Source organism: Pollachius pollachius (genome assembly GCF_949987615.1).
Source record: "Pollachius pollachius genome assembly, chromosome: 10".
NCBI lineage: Eukaryota > Metazoa > Chordata > Actinopteri > Gadiformes > Gadidae > Pollachius > Pollachius pollachius.
The window spans coordinates 22,965,530-22,985,675 of NC_136943.1; the positions used below are offsets into that span (position 1 = coordinate 22,965,530).

At 42.5% G+C, this 20,146-nt stretch overlaps 1 protein-coding gene across 1 annotated transcript in view; it reads right to left on the reverse strand.

The window, feature by feature from the left end:
• Nucleotides 1–20,146, reverse strand: part of abcc1 (ATP binding cassette subfamily C member 1 (ABCC1 blood group)) — a 122,069-nt gene that overhangs the window by 57,215 nt on the left and 44,708 nt on the right. Inside the window, exons 5-9 of the mRNA XM_079744587.1 lie at nt 18,742–18,867; nt 17,321–17,382; nt 16,950–17,081; nt 15,712–15,939; nt 4,308–4,485 (exon numbers count right to left, since the gene is read on the reverse strand). Of these exons, the coding sequence (XP_079600713.1) occupies nt 4,308–4,485; nt 15,712–15,939; nt 16,950–17,081; nt 17,321–17,382; nt 18,742–18,867 (726 nt within the window). The remainder of the gene's footprint in view (nt 1–4,307; nt 4,486–15,711; nt 15,940–16,949; nt 17,082–17,320; nt 17,383–18,741; nt 18,868–20,146) is intronic.

The following is a 20,146-nucleotide window of genomic DNA, read 5'->3' on the forward strand; positions in this document are numbered from 1 at the left end:
TTATTATTAAACTTTGCACAGCTGGGAGTTGCAGTCGCAATCCCCATTTCACTGCCTTTTTGTTCCACAAATTACGCATGTGAAAATAAATACTTAAATCTTGAATCATTCCATCAACCATCTTGCAATTAAGGTTTTTGTCCATATACACAGCCACACCTCCTCCAGTCTTGTTCTCTCTGTTACTGTAGTTGAGTTCATAGCCATCTAATTCCAAGTCCACACCCTTTTCAGGGTCGATCCAACTTTCTGATATTGCAATTATGCAATGGTTGGGAAAATTGACGTAAATATTCTTTAATGTTGTGGAAATTTGCATACAGACTTCTAATGTTGAAATTAATGATTGATAGTTTCTGATCTGCCTTAATGGTCTTATTGTACTATTCCTCTGTGTAATAGCCGCAGTCAGCATTGATGTTAAAGAATAAGTTATTTTCCGGGTCGATATTGTCTTCCATGTCTTGTAAATTGTGCTCTGTATATTCAAATGTTTTCAGTTCAAGTTTATCATAATGAGCAATCATTTGGGTTAAAGGTACCGGTATAATGGCTCCAGATTAGGCCTGCACGATTCAGGGAAAAATATGAATTACGTTCTTTTAGCTTAGAAGTGATATGACGATTCTCTGCAACGATTTTTTTCTCACGAAATGTAATTTCCATTGCACACATGAACCATGAACTAAAAAAAAAATGGCAGTACCAAACATAGTTTTCTGGCATCTCTAGCACGTTGCGTTTCATATTTACATTTACAGCATTTAGCAGACGCTTTTATCCAAAGCGATTTACAATAAGCACATTTGTCATAAGAAGTGAAACAATATATCGCTGTCAGTACAGTAAAGATGTTCAAAGAACCAAATGCATGTACTTACAATCGCTAGGCTAACCCATTCCCCGTGTACAGCAATGATAGCAGCTGCTGCAGATGCTACACAATTAAGTACTATGAATAAGTACAGTGTAGATTAAGTGCGTACAATAAGTGCGTACATTAAGTGATAGTACATACAACATACAATGGTGGCCGGAAGGGGCTGGGTAGCTATGCAAAAATGAGGTTAACTCTGAACAGGTGAGTTTTGAGTCTTTTGCGGAAGCTGGTGAGCGACTCTGCGATCCTGACATCAGCAGGTAGCTTGTTCCACCACTGAGGTCCCAAAACAGAGAAAAGTTGTGACTTTGTTGATTGACCTTTTCTTGCTCTTAGCTATGGCGGTACCAGACGTCCATCTGAGGTAGTTGAGCGGAGGGATTGAGCTGGGGTGTGTGGGAAAACTTCGGTAGGTTGAACACGGGGCGCGCTGCCACATTCTGGATGCGCTGCAAAGGTTTAATCGCAGAGGCAGGGAGTCCAGCCAGGAGCGAGTTGCAGTAGTTGAGGCGGGAGATGACCAGTGATTGGACTAGAAGCTGAGCTGCTTACCTTGTGAGGAAGGGCCGGATCCTGTGAATGTTTTAAAGTGCAAATCTGCATGATCAGGCCAGCGCAGTGATGTTTGCGGTGCAGCATAACTGATTGTCCAGTACCACACCGAGGTTTCTGGCAGTTGGAGAAGGAGATACAGTGATGTTCTCAACAGTGATCAGTAAGTCCATGTGTGGGCAATCTTTCCCTGGCATTAGGAGGAGCTCAGTCTTGTTGAGGTTAAGCCTCAGGGGATGGGCAGTGGTCCAAGTGCTGACATCTGCCAGACGTCATATGGCCCTTTATAACTGATTAACGTGCAGTAACAAAAATGGATTGATTTATTTTGTACATATAGCAGCACATTGTCCTTAACTGCTGGCCTTTTATAACTACTGAACCAACTCCATACACCTGTAAATGAAAAAAGAAAATCGAAGTAATTTAAAACTTAAATCCACACAGGGGCAAATCCAGATCGCGATTTTATAGCGATTTATCGTGGAGGCCTACTCCAGATGTAAATGAATGATTTCCTTCAGAGTGAGTCATGAATGTGTAGGTTTATTACTAACTGTGTTTCCAGTTCGGACTCATTGAAACTCGTCCAGCTCTGCGATGTCTCTGATCACCATCACTTTGGCCTCCTCCGGTGTTCCGTTCAGCTTTATGAAAATTTTGCAGTTGGTTGTCCACGTGGACAACCAACTGCAACCAGTTTTGATATATCGTGCTATCCTGGCAATATCTACGTTTCGTTTTGTGAGGTGTTCATTGATGTAGACATCTGTCTCCTTCAGCTGCCTGCCTTGTTTCAGTAGTGCAATTTTGTTTTTACGGTTCACGAACCTCATTATTACAGACAGTTTGTCTGTGATGTTTTTGCAGGGCAGAGGGTGACAAGCCTCGATGGTGTTACAGTCAAAGTCGATGACTGTAGGAATGCTGCCACTTGTTGCTCCACAGACTCGGTATACTCACTGTGCTGCCGATTGCGGTAAGGTGTCGAGGCCTGTGCGTACGAGCGAGTGATGACTGCCCGCAGGAACGCCCAAGGTTTTATTTGGAGCCTCGTTATGATGACATTGTTCATCCTGGTGTATTGCTCCAGGTCTGACACTCTGCTTTCCAGGAACACGATCTTCTTGTCTTTCTCTTCGTTGTCCATGTCTCCATGTTCGTTCTTATGTCGTTGACTTCCTCCATCGCCGGTTGTTTTTTCGCTGGCATGGTGACGGCTTTCAGTTGTTAAATCTGTGTTCCTAATCAGTGTCGTTATTCAGTCCGTGGTCCAATACAGTTTTAAATTGTGAATAGTCCATTCAGAAATGTAAAGAATGATCCACAATTTCTCCTGGCTTGATGTATGTATCAGGTCGACTGCCTGGTATCACCAACAAAAACTCCCATAATGCACTGTGGGAAATTCATCCCTTAGTATCACGGAATGGTTGGGAAGGATTCATCTACTCATTTGCAGAGATAAAGGTTGAGAACTGTATTGGTTGCCTATCTTTTTAAAGATTGTAATGCTATTCATGTTAAAAAACACTAATAGAGAATTAAAACTTTACATTTTAGGATCGTTTGTTTGAGTTTGTCTCGAAGAAAAATCCATATTATTGTAGCGACCCAGCAGCATGGGGGGGATTGATGGGGAGTTTGTGGGGGGAAGGAGTTGCCCTAGTTCAGCCTGATAGGCCAGTTGGGATAGAGGGCGGGGACAGCTAGCCAGTGTTCGGTATCGCCATATTGTTTTGGGCACTCCTCCAACCCTGTTGTTAGGTTGTACGGAAAGAATAATAAAGCCTGGTTTTCCAGTTATACGTCAGCCCTCTCTGTCCTCATCTTTGTGCTAGTTAGCCCCCGCAGTGTCGGACCGCAAACGTTACATTATGAAGCAGTGAAACCTCTCATCCCTTCTTCACTAGGTTAAGCATATTGACAGCTGCCGCCAATAGATGGATAAATTCTGGTCTGTGCAGTTCAGCGATGGAGAAATGGCTGGGTATAAAGGGGACATATTATACCACCAGGTTTGAGTGTGATTAGCCTTACAAGCCGTTTCGAAAATCTGCCCCATAGGACATCACTAGTGGGCGTGTCCACCTAGATCTGTGCTGGATAGATGAGCAACGTTTACTTCAGTCCACTGGGTAGGTTGGTAGACTGATCTATCCAGCACAGATCTAGGTGGACATGCCCACTAGTGATGTCATATGGGGCATATTTTCGAAACGGTTTGTAAGGCTAATCACACTCACACCTTGTGGTATAATATGTCCCCTTTAACATTAAATATAATTTTCAATTGACAGATTATACAAAATACATATGAGGAATCAAATATCGAAGGGTGGCTGGAATCCTGGTTAAGTGCATTTCCTGCATTTATACATAGTTCAGTGAGTGGTGATTGCATGGTAACACCCACAAGCAAATGCTTACTATGTCCTTGACATTCCCATCATGTCATACTCATTACGTCTTGAATGCATTCACATATCTGTGCATTTTTGTGTAGTTTGTATTTACTCAGACTAAAAAGAGAAGACAACGCATCCTGAGAAAAGAATGCATTTAATCTGTAATGCAGACTGTACATATTGTACGTAGACATACAGTGGACTTGTTTCAATTGCTACAACTGACAATGGCGAGAAGAGGGGAGCTGTCCAGCGCACAGCATATCGTGTCTAATTACCTGCTTTCTTAAAGGCAAAGCATACACTAAGTGTTCCCATCCTGGGGGTGTTGCCCAAAATCATCAACGGTCGACCTCCTTAGACCATACACACTGAGGGTTGTGGTCTCTGAAGGAGGCCTGTGCAGTCTGTGCTCTACTGAGAAAATGTCTTCATTAGTTTTATAATTAGTTTTCCGTTGCTTATACCTTTCTGTAGACTGTTCCAATGACTGCTGTGCGCAGACGCATGCCTGTGACAAAACAGACGTGGAAGTACTTCTGTAAGATGAGTGTCTGCACGGAGGTGCACATTAAAAGTAGTGCAGTGTAAAAGTAGCCGTGCCAGGCGGGAGCATCAGCATTGTTGACAAAGTGAATAAGTAACCTGCGGGAGAAACAAGATGATCAATTGCATTGAATCAGACCATTAAATATTGATACTTTAACAAGTCACACTGAAAATATGTGGGTGATTACATAACTTTTTGCAAACCTTTTACCTTACATATATCTCACTATGTCTAGATCAAATATATTAAGTAAAATACAGAAATGTTAGGAATTCCCATGCTCCCAAAAATACATGTATTTTTTTAATAAAGGTTAATCTGCGTCAAAGGTTTTGAAATTGCAGAGAAAATAATTTTGTGATAATAATTTTAAAATCATCTCTTAATCCATAAAATGTATAACTTCATCTCATTATGTATGGAGTAACTAAATGACATGTCCACTTTATCAAACCTAGATTAATCAGATCAGGCATGTCAGTCAGGCTACTAATTCTCTTATATTGAAAAAGGATAAGGCCCCACTGTCCTGCACTAATTATCGCCCTATCTCTCTGCTTTGTGCAGATGTAACAATACTAGCTAAAATGCTGACTAGACGTTTCGAGTGTGTCCTTCCAACTATCATCTCCGAAGACCAAACAGGGAACAGACATTCCTTTCATAATGTCAGACAACTGTTTGATATTCTGTGTTCACCCACAACCTACCCTGAGCTTGTAATTTCAATGGATATCGAAAAAGGCATTTGACCGTGTGGAGTGGCCTTACCTGTTTTACACATTAAACACACATTTGGAAATATATAGATATCATGGATTAAGCTTTTGTATACATCCCCTCTTGCCTGTGTCTGCACAAATAATGGCTACTTTGACTATTTCTCTCTCGAACGTGGTACCCGACAGGGCTGTCCACTCTCTTCATTACTGTTTGCTATTGCCATTGAACCCCTAGCAGAAGCCCTCAGGTCCAGTCAGATGCTGGGTATCTCAAGAGGTGGCATAGAACATCTTGCCTCTGTCTCTTGCTGGTAGAATAAAGTGTATTAAAATGAATGTACTGCCGAAGTTCTTGTATCTTTCCAATGTATCCAATGTATACCTATTTTCCTTCCTAAAACCTTTTTCCATTCTCTTGATAGCACACTCTCATAATTTATTTGGAACAAAAGCACCCCTAGAATCAAAAAATAAGTTCTACAAAAACCTTAACAGTTGGGTGGCCTAGCTCTACCTAACTGTTTGCTTTGCTATTGGGCTGCAAACATTTGAACAATATTGCATTGGTACAGCACCAACAGCCAATCTCCACCATGGCTGCAGGATGAGGAAGCCTCATGTGATCCCTCTTCTCTGATGTTGCTGTTGAGCCTCCCCCCGACTTCGTCCCCAACCACGCACTCCAGTAGTGTTGTAGTGAAGAACTGCCTTCAAATCTGGAATCAGTTCATGCCGGCACTTTTGGCTACAGGTGTTACCTGTCTCGGCCCCAGTACATTCTAACCCTCTGTTCACTTCGTCAGCTATTGACAAGGATTTTTTGAGCTGGAAAGACCTAGGGATTGGGTCAATAAAACAGCTTTACATTAGTGGCATATTTGCTTCCTTCGACCAGCTAAAGCTGCTTGCAACTCGCCGCCTCCATTCATTTCAATGAGGGAAGGGCGGCAGAGGGGAGGCGGCTACAAAAGCGGCTGAAAACCAGGAAGCGGTTGCCGCCCACGTGAACGCGCACAGATCAGAACAGCAGCAGCCACAGCAGCAGCAGACACTTTTGAAAACGCCTGGCCCTTCACACCGCCGCGCTGAACCCTCCGGCAGCGAGGCGGTTATAAAGGTGGTTGCCGCGCGGCGGTGTCCAAGCACCTTAACTCAGGCTTTCAATTTGCGGCCCACTAATTTCTTGAGATACTTGCAAGTCAGAGATTTTGTTCGTAATCATTTTCCTGGCTTCCCTGCCCTCCGTCCTCCCACTCTTGTTGATACAATACTTGATGTTAACCTCAATCACAAAGGTACCATTTCAATACTCTTCTCAAAAGTCAAACAACAACCTCTGATGCTTTGCGCAATGCTTGGTCTGCAGAGCTTGGGGAGGATATAGGTCCAGTCGGATGGGAGCATGCCCTGAGGTGGGTCCACTCATCGTCTATCTGTGCTCGTTATGGAGTTTTACAGTGCAAAGTGATTCACAGAGTTCACTGGTCTAAAAGTAAGCTTGCTCGTATCTACCCTGACATTGATCCAAACTGTGACAAGTTTCGGCAACAACCAGCCAATCTCAGTCACGTCATGTTGTTGTCTTGCCCCACCATTGCTCCTTTCTGAACTTGCGTCTTTGTCTCCCTCTCAGCCATCACATCTGCCAAAATCCAACCCTCACCATTACTCGCCCTGTTTGGTGTCCTTCCCATTGGCCTATCACTGCCGTCCTACTTTGCTGAGCTTGTTGCCTTTCTCGCACTGCTGGCAAGACGTGCCATTCTGTTGCGTTAGAAAAGCCCTTATCCCCCCACTCACTCGCAATGGATAAAGGATGCCCTTCATTTTATGAGATTAGAGAAAATTAAACACACTCTTCGTTTCTCAGAACGGAAATTCCATAAAATCTGGCAACCTTTCCTAGATCATGTCAGATCTCTCCAAATAGACATTGACCCTGATGCCTAGACAACCTAGGTATAGCTGAACAAATATGCCTCAAGAACCTATGACTTTATTTGGATAGATTTATGACTATCTTGAACTTTGTTAAAAACACTAAATTCCCTAAGGATCCTAGGTTTTTAGACTTACACAAAAATCCTTTTTTGTCTATGGACCAATGTCTACATTCTGACATAAAGCGAAGTCTACAATAAAGATTAAAGCACCATCCAGCCATAAATGGCTATAGGGAGCGGTAAAACAATTAACTGAAAATGCAACCTTCTTCAAATTGTACCCAGATCGGGCGATAGGGGGAGCTATATCAATTAACGGAAAATGCAGACTTTGGACGGACATGTTTTCTGACCCCTTTCACCTACAGTCATGAAATCCTGTAGACATTTGTCCAAGAACCTGTAACAAAATGGCTGCTGGACGTCCAAATTAGCCCAAGTTAACTTGAGTCAATAACCACCAAACTTGAAGTATTTAAAGAAGCATAGGTCAAAGTTAACCAGGCTAAAGTTAATCAAAATGGGACTATATGGGGCGCTAAAGCGATCATTTGAAAACTTTAAAGAATCATAAGTCCTCAGCCTTTTGACGTATGGTCATGAAATTTTGTTCGCCCATTAACAGATCCAAGCTGAGGCTATTCCAGCGCTGTCAAGCGTATGCAAATGATTTAATTGTTTTTGTTTTAATTATTATGTTTACTTATTGATATTTTATTGTGTGTCTTTGTGACCAAATGAGCATGCATGTCTTGTACACGTATGTTTCTGTATATGTTAAGGCATGCATGTCCGATATTCACTACCATTATTACCTGTATCAAAACCCATTATACCCTATTTCATTCAGTACGTTTACATGACACTCAAGAAAGTCGAATTATTGGCTTAGTCCAACTATGATTGGATTATTAAGATGCATGTATACACCTTAAATCTAAGCGAGTTACTCATAGTCGAAATAAGACATCTAGATTATTCGATTGTTAGCCGAATTAAGCGTGCATGTAACGGATCGGATCCATGGACATATTATAGAATGGACACCGGATTCCAAAATGGCGCCCATTCATTCCTATGTATCTGCTCAATGGCGCAGGACAACATCAATGAGAGATATGCTTCCGCATCATGGGAGCCTAGCCACGACCTAGTTCATGACGTACCGGATGTCGAAATATTCTTGTTTTTTAGCATTGTTAGCATTGTAGCATCATAAGCAAGAGGTCTGAGCGATTGCAGTCGCATTGTTTACCGACCATGAAAGTATAAGTTAATTTCATAAATATGAAAGATTGCTCCATATAACATATAATACCAACAACATAGTAAATGTATGTTGGCCTAGAAAACAATACAGTTCAATGTTATTGCTTAAGAAACAGATTCCATCCAACTATTTACGAAAAATGCTATCAATAATTTATATACAAATAAATGGTTAGCCTACATATCGATCAGCAACGAGGTTGGACAACCTTTCCGCTGGCGAGACGACAAACTGGCTGCCATCAGGAACGTTTGGGACAGGTGGATGGAGCGCCTACCACTGATGTACAATCCAGGCCCTGAGGTGACAGTGGACGAGCACCTGGTCCCTTTCAGAGGTCGCTGTCCATTCAATCAGTACATCCCAAGCAAACCAGGCAAGTATGGGATCAAGATCTGGGCAGCATGTGATGTCAGCAGCAGCTACGCCTGGAATATGCAGGTTTACACAGGGAAACCTGTTACTGGAAGGCCAGAAAAAAACCAAGGCATGCGTGTTGTGTTGGGCATGACAGCCGGTCTCAAGGGGCATAAAGTCACATGTGATGAACTTTTCACATCACATGGGCTTGGTCAGGAGCTGCTGAAAAGAAAGCTCACCATGGTGGGGACAGTGAGGAAGAACAAGCCTCAACTTCCCCCTGCACTGGTGTCAACCAGAGGGAGAGAGGCACTCTCATCCAAATTTGCTTTCACTGACAAACACAGTCTTGTGTCATATTTGCCCAAGAAAAATAAGAATGTCATCCTGATGAGCACTCTACACAAAGACGCCGCTGTCAGCGAAGCAGAGCACAGGAAGCCCCAGATCATCCTGGACTACAACAGAAACAAAGGAGGCGTTGACTGCCTTGATAAGGTAATGTATGTTTTCATCTGTCATGCATTTGATTTACTTGTATTCATGCAAAACATTGCATTTTGTGTAAGACAGGTTCAATATTGTTTCCAATCTATTCATTATTGTTTCTTTCATTGTAGCCACTGCCCTGGCCGCTCACCCCCAAAACAGGGGCAGAAATGGAAGAGATGTGTGCCCCTAGAGACAATAAGACAAGACAAGTCTTACATGTTTTAAATGTGATGCCTATGTTTGCAAGGCACACTGCAACCTGATTGCAAAATGCCACTCCTGTGTGCACACACACACACACACACACACACACACACACACGATGTGTTCATGTTGATGTTCTGATGTTCTGTGAATTTGGTCATCTGTTTTGATTTTTCTGTCTTTGTGTCTATTCACTGCAGTTATTCATGTAAACCAGTAGTCTGAGTTATTGTTTACAGGTTAAAAGGGAGTTCAATAAAATTTGGTGATGATCAATGGTTTTTGTGTTAATGTAAGGGCAGTTAAAACAGGCCGGTCAAATTTGACCGGGAGCCCCAAAGTAAGGGGGGAGAAACGAACACGACACAAAGGTTAACTGTCATACATAGCTAAACAAGCAAATTAAAAAAATGTAATACTAACACAACTGAAATGTTTATTAGGCTATTAACAATACTATAAAAATGATACCGTAATGCACCCCTTCTTTGTCTTTGGATCTTTTGAATAAATGGATCAATAAATGGTGAATCGCAATGATCGCAATTGCAGAGGAACGTGAGAGTCATTGAGCAGCAGCTGAACCAGTCTAAAAATCCCTTTATCACTAAAACACTCTTAGTGATAAAAAGTCCCCTAAGTGCCTAAAAACCATCAACGTCATTCATGTTAAGTAAAAGGAAAAACCTCAGACACGAGAAGTTAACGGAGCCTTGCACTAGGCCCTCTCAAATGCCGAGCCGAAACAACATTTGTTTCACTATGACTCCTTTCAGCTGCCCACCCCTCCTTCTCCAGCAAAAAATAATAACATAAAACGGCTAATAAAACGCTTGAGGTGGCGTTTTGAAAAGAGCAAATTTACATTTTTTTAGTACATGGCATAAAGATAATTACGAGCCTTTGATTGATATCCAGTCATTTTTTGCGGAAACACATTCCTGTTCCCCACTTGTATTGGAGTGAACGGAGATATCTACTTCTGGGCCCCTTGAATCGAGGGACCCGTCCACAGCCTTCTTAAACAGCTGCAATACCAGGCCTGGCCGCTGAGCACTGGTGGATTGCGGAAGTATGCACTGTTCCTGGAGGCTTGAGCGGATCGCATGGAATCGTATTTTGCGTTCTGCGCACGCTCAAGATTTTTCCCGGGGGCCATGAGCCGGAAGCATAAGGAGACGATAGTCGTGTTGTCGCCGTCGGAAAACGAGAGACGGCAATTTATTTAAAAGGTGGCGAAGAAGATAGAGGAAGCCGGTGTCGTGCCAATGTAGTTACCCCCTATAAGAAGTGTATCATCATCAACATGCATTCAGTACACGCTATGCTTCTGTTACGAGAGTTAGCGTATGTGTGTGCGCGAGAATGGCAGTGTGTGTGTGTGTGTGTGAGTGACTTCAGCGAGTGAGTGGACGAGCGAGGAGAGCTAGCGGTTGCGCGTGTCAGTTTAGTGAATGAATGAGTCCGTTTGCGTCTGTGCAAACGTGTACTGTTAAGTTAGTGGAACTACGGATAAAGTACCCAGCCTGTCAATAATCGGTGGCCACTTCATTCCGACCTATAAGCAGACCCACTACCGGTCAAAGTGAAGGGTGTTACCCCCGAGAGAACATCGGCCCTGGAGGGAAGGTCTCCCCTGTGCTCCTCGACTACGGTCTGGGAGCCGACAGCAGGGAAGGTGTAACACTTCGATTTCACCCAAGGCTTAAATAAAAGTACATGCGTTTCTAAATGTTGGTCATCAACGAGGTTGTAAAGTAGTAACTTTGGGCACATCTGTCAAAATAAACATCTTTCTCGAATGCTGCGGCGGCCTGAGTTTGTTGTTGCTAGTGACGTAAAGAGGTCAACCGGTGGCTCTATTACCACTAGTTGAAATGGGCACAGCGCTACCTATCGTAGCGGGGTAAGAAATGCTTCGGCCAATGAATTGATTTTCTCACCACCATGTATACTCGGACAATTGCAGTTGTCCGATTGAGGAGCATAGTCGAACTACGGCCTTGAGCTGTGCATTTAAACGTACTGAGAGATACTTCTCTGTAAGGGATGGAAGGGGGTGCGTGTGTGTGTGTGTGTGTGGGGGGGGGGGGGGAGTCGGGGGTAAACAGTCTTTGTTAGCATCTTGTTTCACAGAATGTTTCAGTTTCACTTCATGTATGTGGTGTACTGTATTCTGTTATGCTCAAAATCTCAACAAAAGTCAGTTTGGATAAAAGCTTTTGCTAAATGCCCTGAATGTAAATGTGTTGGAATCTGAGGAGGAACTTATAAAGCTATAAGTACAGTCTGTATTACAGTTGTTGCTAACTCTATGCTGCAGTTGTTTATCCTCTAAAGTTTTGAAGGACTTTAGACAAGAATGGGATATTAGAGACGGATCTAATTCTGTGGGGTCCAAGTTGGGTTGTTTAAGGACAGTAGGCAGGACAGTTTATGCCGTTTAGTCCATAAGTAGGTATTTTATCCCCTTTCTGATTAGGGGTGGTATTTAAGCAGCCATTAGGGCAATTCTTTTGATTTAATTGATTAATTAGCAGTTTACTTTCCAACAGTTTGTGAAATGACTGGAGTTCTATACTCCAATAAACTCATATTTGTTTTTGTGTTTTGTACAGTAAGTTCCGGTTACATTTTTGCAACGTTGTTGTGTATAAAATTAGACCCTTGGAGGCGTTAGTGAGAAGCTCAACCCTTACTCTGACATCAAAATAAATCGTTGCTCAGACAGAGCTCCACCCATCCAAACACACGGCGTTATACTATAAATGTCCAAATAGCTTAACCCTCACGGACCCTAACCCTAGTGTTCTGGGTGGAAAGACAAAAACATAGCAATTATCGGGTAACATGGAATCGGGTAAAATGGAACATGGATCGCACTTATCGGGTAACATGGAATGGCTCCTTGTCCAAACCTCGCACGCTTGATACTGGTGTCCCTCAAGGCTCTGTACTGGGGCCTCTTCTGTTCTCCCTCTATACTAGATCTCTGGGCTCTGTAATTACATCCCACGGCTTTTCCTATCACTGCTATGCTGACGACACTCAGCTATTTCTCTCTTTTCCCTCATCTGACAAAGCCCTGATTACAACACGCATATCTGAATGTCTGGCAGAAGTCAGCACCTGGACAACTGCTCATCACCTGAGGCTTAACCTCAACAAGACTGAGCTCCTCCTAATACCAGGGAAAGATTGCCCACACATGGACTTACTCGTCACTGTTGAGAACATCACTGTATCTCCTTCTCCAACTGCCAAAAACCTTGGTGTAGTGTTGGACAATCAGTTATGCTGCACCGCAAACATCACTGCGGTGGCCCGATCCTGCAGATTTGCACTTTACAACATCCGCAGGATCCGGCCCTTCCTCACAAGGGAAGCAGCTCAGCTTCTAGTCCAATCACTGGTCATCTCCCGCCTCGACAACTGCAACTTGCTCCTGGCTGGACTCCCTGCCTCTGCGATTAAACCCTTGCAGCGCATCCAGAATGCGGCAGCGCGCCTCGTGTTCACCCTACCAAAGTTCTCACATGTAACCCCCCTCTTCTGAGACCTCCACTGGCTCCCTGTAATAGCTCGCATCAGATTCAAGATGATGGTACTGGCATACAAGGCAGTCGACGGAACTGCCCCTGCCTACCTCCAAGCATTAGTAAAGCCACACACCCCAGCTCGATCCCTCCGCTCAACTACCTCAGCTGGACGTCTGGTACCGCCATCGCTAAGAACAAGCAAAGGTCGATCAGCGAAGTCACAACTTTTCTCTGTTTTGGGACCTCAGTGGTGGAACGAGCTCCCTACCGATGTCAGGATCGCAGAGTCGCTCACCAGCTTCCGCAAAAGACTCAAAACTCACCTGTTCAGAGTTCACCTCGACTCTGCATAGAAACCAAAGCACAGCCACCATTGAATGTTGTACGTCCTGGCACTTGTGCATTGCACTTATTCAAGGTACTTAATTGTGTAGCATCTACAGTAGCTGCTATCATTGCTTTACACGGGGAATGGGTTAGCCTAGCGATTGTAATACTTGCACTTGGTTCTATGAACATCTTTACTGTACCGACAGCGATATATTGTTTCACTTCTTATGACAAATGTACTTATTGTAAGTCGCTTTGGATAAAAGCGTCTGCTAAATGCCCCTAAATGTAAATGTAACATAGCATTCTATTCTTGTTTACCCTAAATGAAGGTCATATTTAAGTTACAGTGGTAAAATGGCATAGATATGTTGATATCATATACAGGGCTGATAGGAAGTGAAATTATCTGTGCCTGAAATTATCAAATACATTCGAAGACACCATAGATAATTGCCTTTCTTGATAACAATAAAAAGAGCGGAACTCGCTCACACCATGTAGCCGATGCAACAATAAGTTTTTATGCATAAAAGTGTAAAGTGCTACCCAAGTGCGTGCAAAACGTTTTCAGTCCCATTCAGACCATCCTCAGTGCAAACATACAAAGGTAAAAGACTTCCTTATATAGACTATGCCTAGTTGGTGGCAGACATGTCAATCAAAAGGTCAGGTAGGTTGACGTGTTGACTAGACATTTTAAAAAGGCACCACTCATCTATTTTCACTTTTCTTGACAACATACATGGCCGAGCTCAAGCCTGAATTCAGCACCACGCCTGAACTCTATCAGGCCTGCATATAAGATATAGTACCACCTTTATGGGAAAAACAGACAACTTATTCCAGAACCTGCAACAGAGACATGCGGTGGACTGGCAGGTGTGTGTAGCCCCAAGAATTACAGATCAAGGCACAAAGTGCCTGCAAATAAGCAGGTAACCATGGAAGCAGAATTTTTCTTATGATAATTAAAGGCAGGCAAGATGCAACATAATATCACAATACACAGGGTCCTCATTTATACTGTAGAAAAAATGCAAAAGATAGGCCGTATATTTTACTTTGTTTAGAGAAAACTTTAAAATATTGTTTTTTTTTCAAATCGCCTTCCACTCTTGCTTCTACTTCTGCGCTACATAAGGGATAATGTTCTGACCAATGAACGGGGAATGTCCAGGTGACATGGACTGGCTTCCATCTTTGAGATGAGGGATGCAAAATGTTGCTAGGAAGGCTGCAATATCAGCGTCCATAGCACCCACCATAGCAACCATGACAGTCACGTGCCGTTATTTTAAATCGACTGCGCTTTCCGCTGTAGACCAACATAGTTGCACTATATAGTATACTATACTATAGTTATACTACTACAGTGTGTAGTCTAGTGTGAGACTGGGTGTAAGGGGCATACCTTGCGATACCCTATTTGCATTCCAAATTATTCTTATTCATCTCTATATAAATACAAATGTTACCGTCATCATTCTTTTTTTCTTTTCAAAGATTGCAATGCACGGCGCAAAGGGCCCTTCCTATGATTCAGGCTACATTTTTCTATAACAGACTGTTGTGACACATAAAAAAAAGCCTGTTATTGATGTTCAGACCTACTGTATGAAGCAGTGCTAACAATACAAACTCTTTACGTTATTATATATATGAAGTACATTTTTACGTTATATATATTTTATGAGAAGCAAAAGCAATGTTAAACAACTGTAGAAACATCATAATATCTCACTGATAACAATCTAAAATTTAAATTGAATAATTAATACTCCTGATATCAATTCTAAGTTAAGTTTAGAAAGAAGAACACAGACTTGTTTAACCTTGTTCATAACAATGAGCAGTTACACTAACCAGCCCTACAGGCCACACGGCACGGGTCAGATACTAACTCATAACTTTTAACATGGAAATTTGTCTTATATGATCGTAAACAGCGTTATCTATGACCCTTTATTACTTTGACTGAAGAGGTCCCCAATTTAGAGAAAAAAAGGGGTGAAATCCTTTTTCCATTCTCCCCAAAACACTATGTCCACTCTGCTGAATGCAGGTCGTGTTCTCTAGTGACCAAAGGGAACCGTGGGGAGCTCTGTCTGGGACCGAGTGATGACATTGTGTGGAGCGCTGTCTGGTACCAAGTGGGTCGTAACAATGGGGATAACACACCCGCCCTACGCTGCCTCTCATTGGCTTGTAACCCGCCCTACTCTCCCTCTCATTGGCTAGTGACCCGCCCTATTCTGCCTCTCATTGGCTTGTGACCCGCCCTACTCTGCCTCTCATTGGCTAGTTCTCGTCTTTGATAACTTGACAATTAACCTGACACTTGAATATATAAATATGTTATATAAATATATAAATAAATATATGAAAACAAAAAAACACAGACATCATATAACACAAAGCGTCAAAGGACATCAGAATGAACAACAAGACGGTGACTTACCGGAGGATCTCAGGTCCAACAAACATGAGGACATCCTGGATCATTTTATATAGCGAGGAGACGAGGAAGTGGGGACCGAAGGTCCGGCACATTGCCCAGAAAAGGGATGGCTTGCCCTTTTTCAGAGGTTTTCTGACAAGAAGAATCTCAGACTCATCCCTTTGCCGAGCTTCCTTTCCCTCCACATGAGAGCCACGATGAGCGGAGTAAATGGTGTTTTCCTCTGGTCTAAGAAAAAATGTGGATAAAAACAATGTTGCAATGAAAGTATCCCTCTTGATTGGCGTCATTTCAGTTCACAAAAACAACTCAGCACAGATTGGCACAACAGGCAATTTTGTATTAACATAAACAGTGAACATGATTTAATGGTACTGAAATAAATTAACTTTGCAAAATAATGCAGAGAAGTGCAAGGCCTTCAGATTACTTTATCCTATATACCGATACAGTTCAATACATTAAGGGTTAGTCCGGTGTCCAGGTCACAACGGCACTCACAGGGTATGGTTGGGCACTTTGGACAAAAATTATATCGAAATCTTTTTTTGAACTAAATCAAAACATTTCAGATCTGGTCCTCTATGACCCCCCTGTGACCCCCCTGGGACCAGGGGCGTAGCTACATGGGGGCCAGGGGGGGCCATGGCCACTCCTGGCCAGAGGTGGGCCCCCACAGTAATAACGTCCTGGCTACGCCCCTGCCTGTGACCCCCTACGACCCCACTGTGACCCCCCTGTGACTGATTGACAGATCTGACTTTATTATTCACATTCTCATCTGCGATTTCAGTGATGAGAAGTGGTAGTGTTTGTATTTGTATCGGTGTGGAAGAGGGTTGGAAGATGATTTATTAACAGTAACGTTTTTTATCTTAGGAATTAGATATAAAATAATTAATATGTAATAATAATGCAACATTTTCACAGAATCCGGTCCTCCTAGTCTACTGAGAAACCACCTCTGTTTAACGGCCATGATTTGTTTTGTGTTTAACAATCCCAATCCATGATCATCTCTGTTTTCAGCTAGTATGTGTTCTGGTAACAGTGTAAGGGAACCCCCTGTTTTAGCTTGATTAAAACACTAAGATTTAAGAAGGAGAGGGAGCCCTTTTCTCCTATGGCTCACGCCCATTATTCTTTGTATGAGCTAGTACATTTATTAAGCATGAGCAAGATGCAAACAATACACTGTATTGTGGTCCGTTCTTGTATGTGTATATGCGTCTCCTGACCTGTTGGCCTTTCGGCATTCCGCATGCCAACACCGCTCAAGGTGAGGGACTACAATCTGGGAGCAGTCTTTAGGGTTCAGGGACCACAGGTCCTTCTCTTCCAGGGGACGTTTGTATCCTGTTGCCATCAGCCTGGAAGGAAGAAGTGAATAGTAGAATACCGGCATTAAAAAAGCAAAACAGATGCATTGTATTTTAGGACAATATGGATAAAATAATCCAAATATACATAAACAAAACATATACCATACAGACACATGTATACGTGTGCGTGCGAGGATGGGAACTCATTTTCTAAATGCATCAACTAACCCTGCTGAAATCTGAATCTTGGTCACAGAATGTTATAAAGTTACTAGTTTTTTTCTTACCTTGTGATCCACCAGAAGCTTATTTTAGAGAGAAAGGGAGATCCACCCTCAGGACAAGGATTCTGGGTAATCAATCATTTGTAAGTCAGGTCTTTAATGCAAAAGATCAAAGCAATGCAATTCAAAAAGGAAGGAATAGGCAAATTACCAACAAATTACTTTGCTGAATAAACCTTAAATGGTTGATTGATTCTACAGAATGGTTTGAAATGGGAAACAGACATTATTTCCATTCCGTTTTCACAAAATTTTGGAGATGACTCCGCTGTTTTGATAGTGAAAAAACAATTAGCGTTGAAATATGGTTTCAAAGGTATGTAGGAGGCCCATGAGGTGGACGAGCACTTCTCAGCTCCAAAGCCCTTCTCGTCTTGGAGGCTGTAGGCCTGTAACTCAACTCCCCAATTTACATCAAAGGGAGATAAACTATTTGGTGATAACACCTAAACCTACTGGTACTGTTAAAAATATACTAAATATTTTAAACGGTTTCAATAATCATTCTCCGCTGTATCGATACACCAGCACTTTCTCGCTCTCTCTGTTCTCTCCAGCTGACATAGTCACGTCTCCTGTCACTCACACACACTGCGCTACAGCAGAATCATCAAACGGGCGTGTATTTCCTCTCTCTCTGATTCCCTAGATAGATTAATAGATGAATACTTTATTGATCCCCAGGGGGAAATTCAAAGTGACCCACCTCGCCCAGCCCCCTACCAAAGAGTTGATGGCGTGGTGGAACACTACAACCATTCCCTCTCTCTCAGCCTGGGCTTTGAAGCTCCTCTCACCACTCGCTATGTGTCTTTCTCTCGCCCTGCCCCCTGGTTCACCCCTGACTTTCACAGAACGTAGGAGGAAGAGACGATACAGAAGATCCAGCCTGACTGTCCATCGTGACGCATTCAAAGAACACGTCACAAACTAGAGAGACGCCCTTTCCCAGGAAAAAACAAGGTGTTACTCAACACTCATCAACAAAAACCCCAAATTGCTCTTCTCGAACATCAACCGTCTCCGTCACCCTCCTGTTGCCACTGAACCCTCTGATGCTGCTGACCCCTGCTTCAGGATCCTGGATTTCTTCCAGAAGAAAGTGGACTCCATCCACCAGCAGCTCCAGTCTCCTGGGTTCCCCCCCTGCCCCCCTCTTCCACAACACGATTCTCATCCCTCAGGAGCACTGAGGTGAGCAGGCAGCTATCTGCCTTCTCTTTCCACTTGATGCCGACCAGGTGAAACTGGTGACCTCAGCCAGGACTTCAACCATCCACCATCCCTGACGGTCAGGAGGAAGTAAAATATAACCTGTTTTTGATGACTTTGCACCAATTCAGTAGAATCATCCCTATAAAAGAACACACAAAAGTGCGAATGCCTAAGAGAAGACAGAGAAAGAGCAATATTCTGAAACTCACCTCATCTTTGATGGTCTGAGAGAAGAGTGGCGGCTGGTCTGATAGGCAGGAGAGGAACAGGGCAACCAACATCAAGGCATAGTATGTGTAAAATGTTGTGTCCCTCCACACGGACACAGTTGATGGCTAAAAAACATGCACAGAAAAAACAAATAGAAACAGAGAAACACTTGAATGAAAGTCGTAGGAGTTAAAACCCAGCTGTCCTGGACGGATTCCCAATGAGTCAAAATGAATTAGTATCAATGAATCATCCCCATGGGCTCTATCTAGATAGTTTTATTCCTCTCCTTTCCACTGTGAGCCAGTGGGATGAGAACGTTCTGATGCTTCCTCGTATACCTGTATTTCTTATTTTTTATTTCTTATCTTAAGGATTCTTATATCTTTGGTATTGATATCAATTAATTAATCGATTACCTCATTAGACCAACAACGCAGTGTCATTAACAGTTCTGACTAGTTTCTGCTCCTACAAATAGTGGTAAAGACACCGCCATACAATTTTTTTATGGTTCAGAGATAATTCAGACACTGTAGGCGTGGCTTTTTTACCGTCCCGCCCACACCAATATAGGCTGAAGGTTTTAAATTTAGATAAATGTAAAACGTAATGTGATCCTGACTACTGTAGATGCATGTCCACCCCTTGGCTAAGTTAGATGGCTAGGTAACATAAAGAATGACTAAGTCAGTGTGTGAGTGAGTGAAGGTCTTAAGCAACCCCAAGGGGTTGCCAGAAACAATTCTGGCACACTTTCTCCACCTCAGAATTGGTACAACCTCCGCCTTATTTTGAGCCGGGAAAAACCTTTTACATCCACACACTGTTGTAGAAAAGTTTAATTTAGTTATTTATGTTTCTAATGTTTTGTGCGATTTCAGCTATCTTTGAATTTAGGTTATGTGTGATAATGTTTCAGATTAGCTCAATTGAATAAGAAAACATTCTACACGTATGTTGGTCTTACAAGAATGTTAAGTCTTTTAAGCCCAAGTTGCCAAATGCAGTTTTCCTAGGTTGAATTTTGCCAGTATTCTATCACAATTAGCATATTCAGACTAAGGGTAACATATTATTTTAGTTTGTTTGCTAGGCTAAACAAAAATTGAATGGACTTTAATGGACATTGGTTTATGAAACGGAAGACACAATGAGAGCTAATTTGAAGCAACAATATCAAGATTTTATAATACAAATTCAGTGTCTCAATATTATATTGGAAAAGGGTTAAATGAAAGTGTTAAACACTGACTTCATGTTGTATATTTACTGTACTCAATACATTTCTATAAAACTGCTTGATATTTACCCAAGACAATGGCTCTCTCATGACATCAAATGGAATAGAACAATCAAGGTCAAGCTCAAACAACTTAGTACCTAACTTAGTCAGAGAATTAG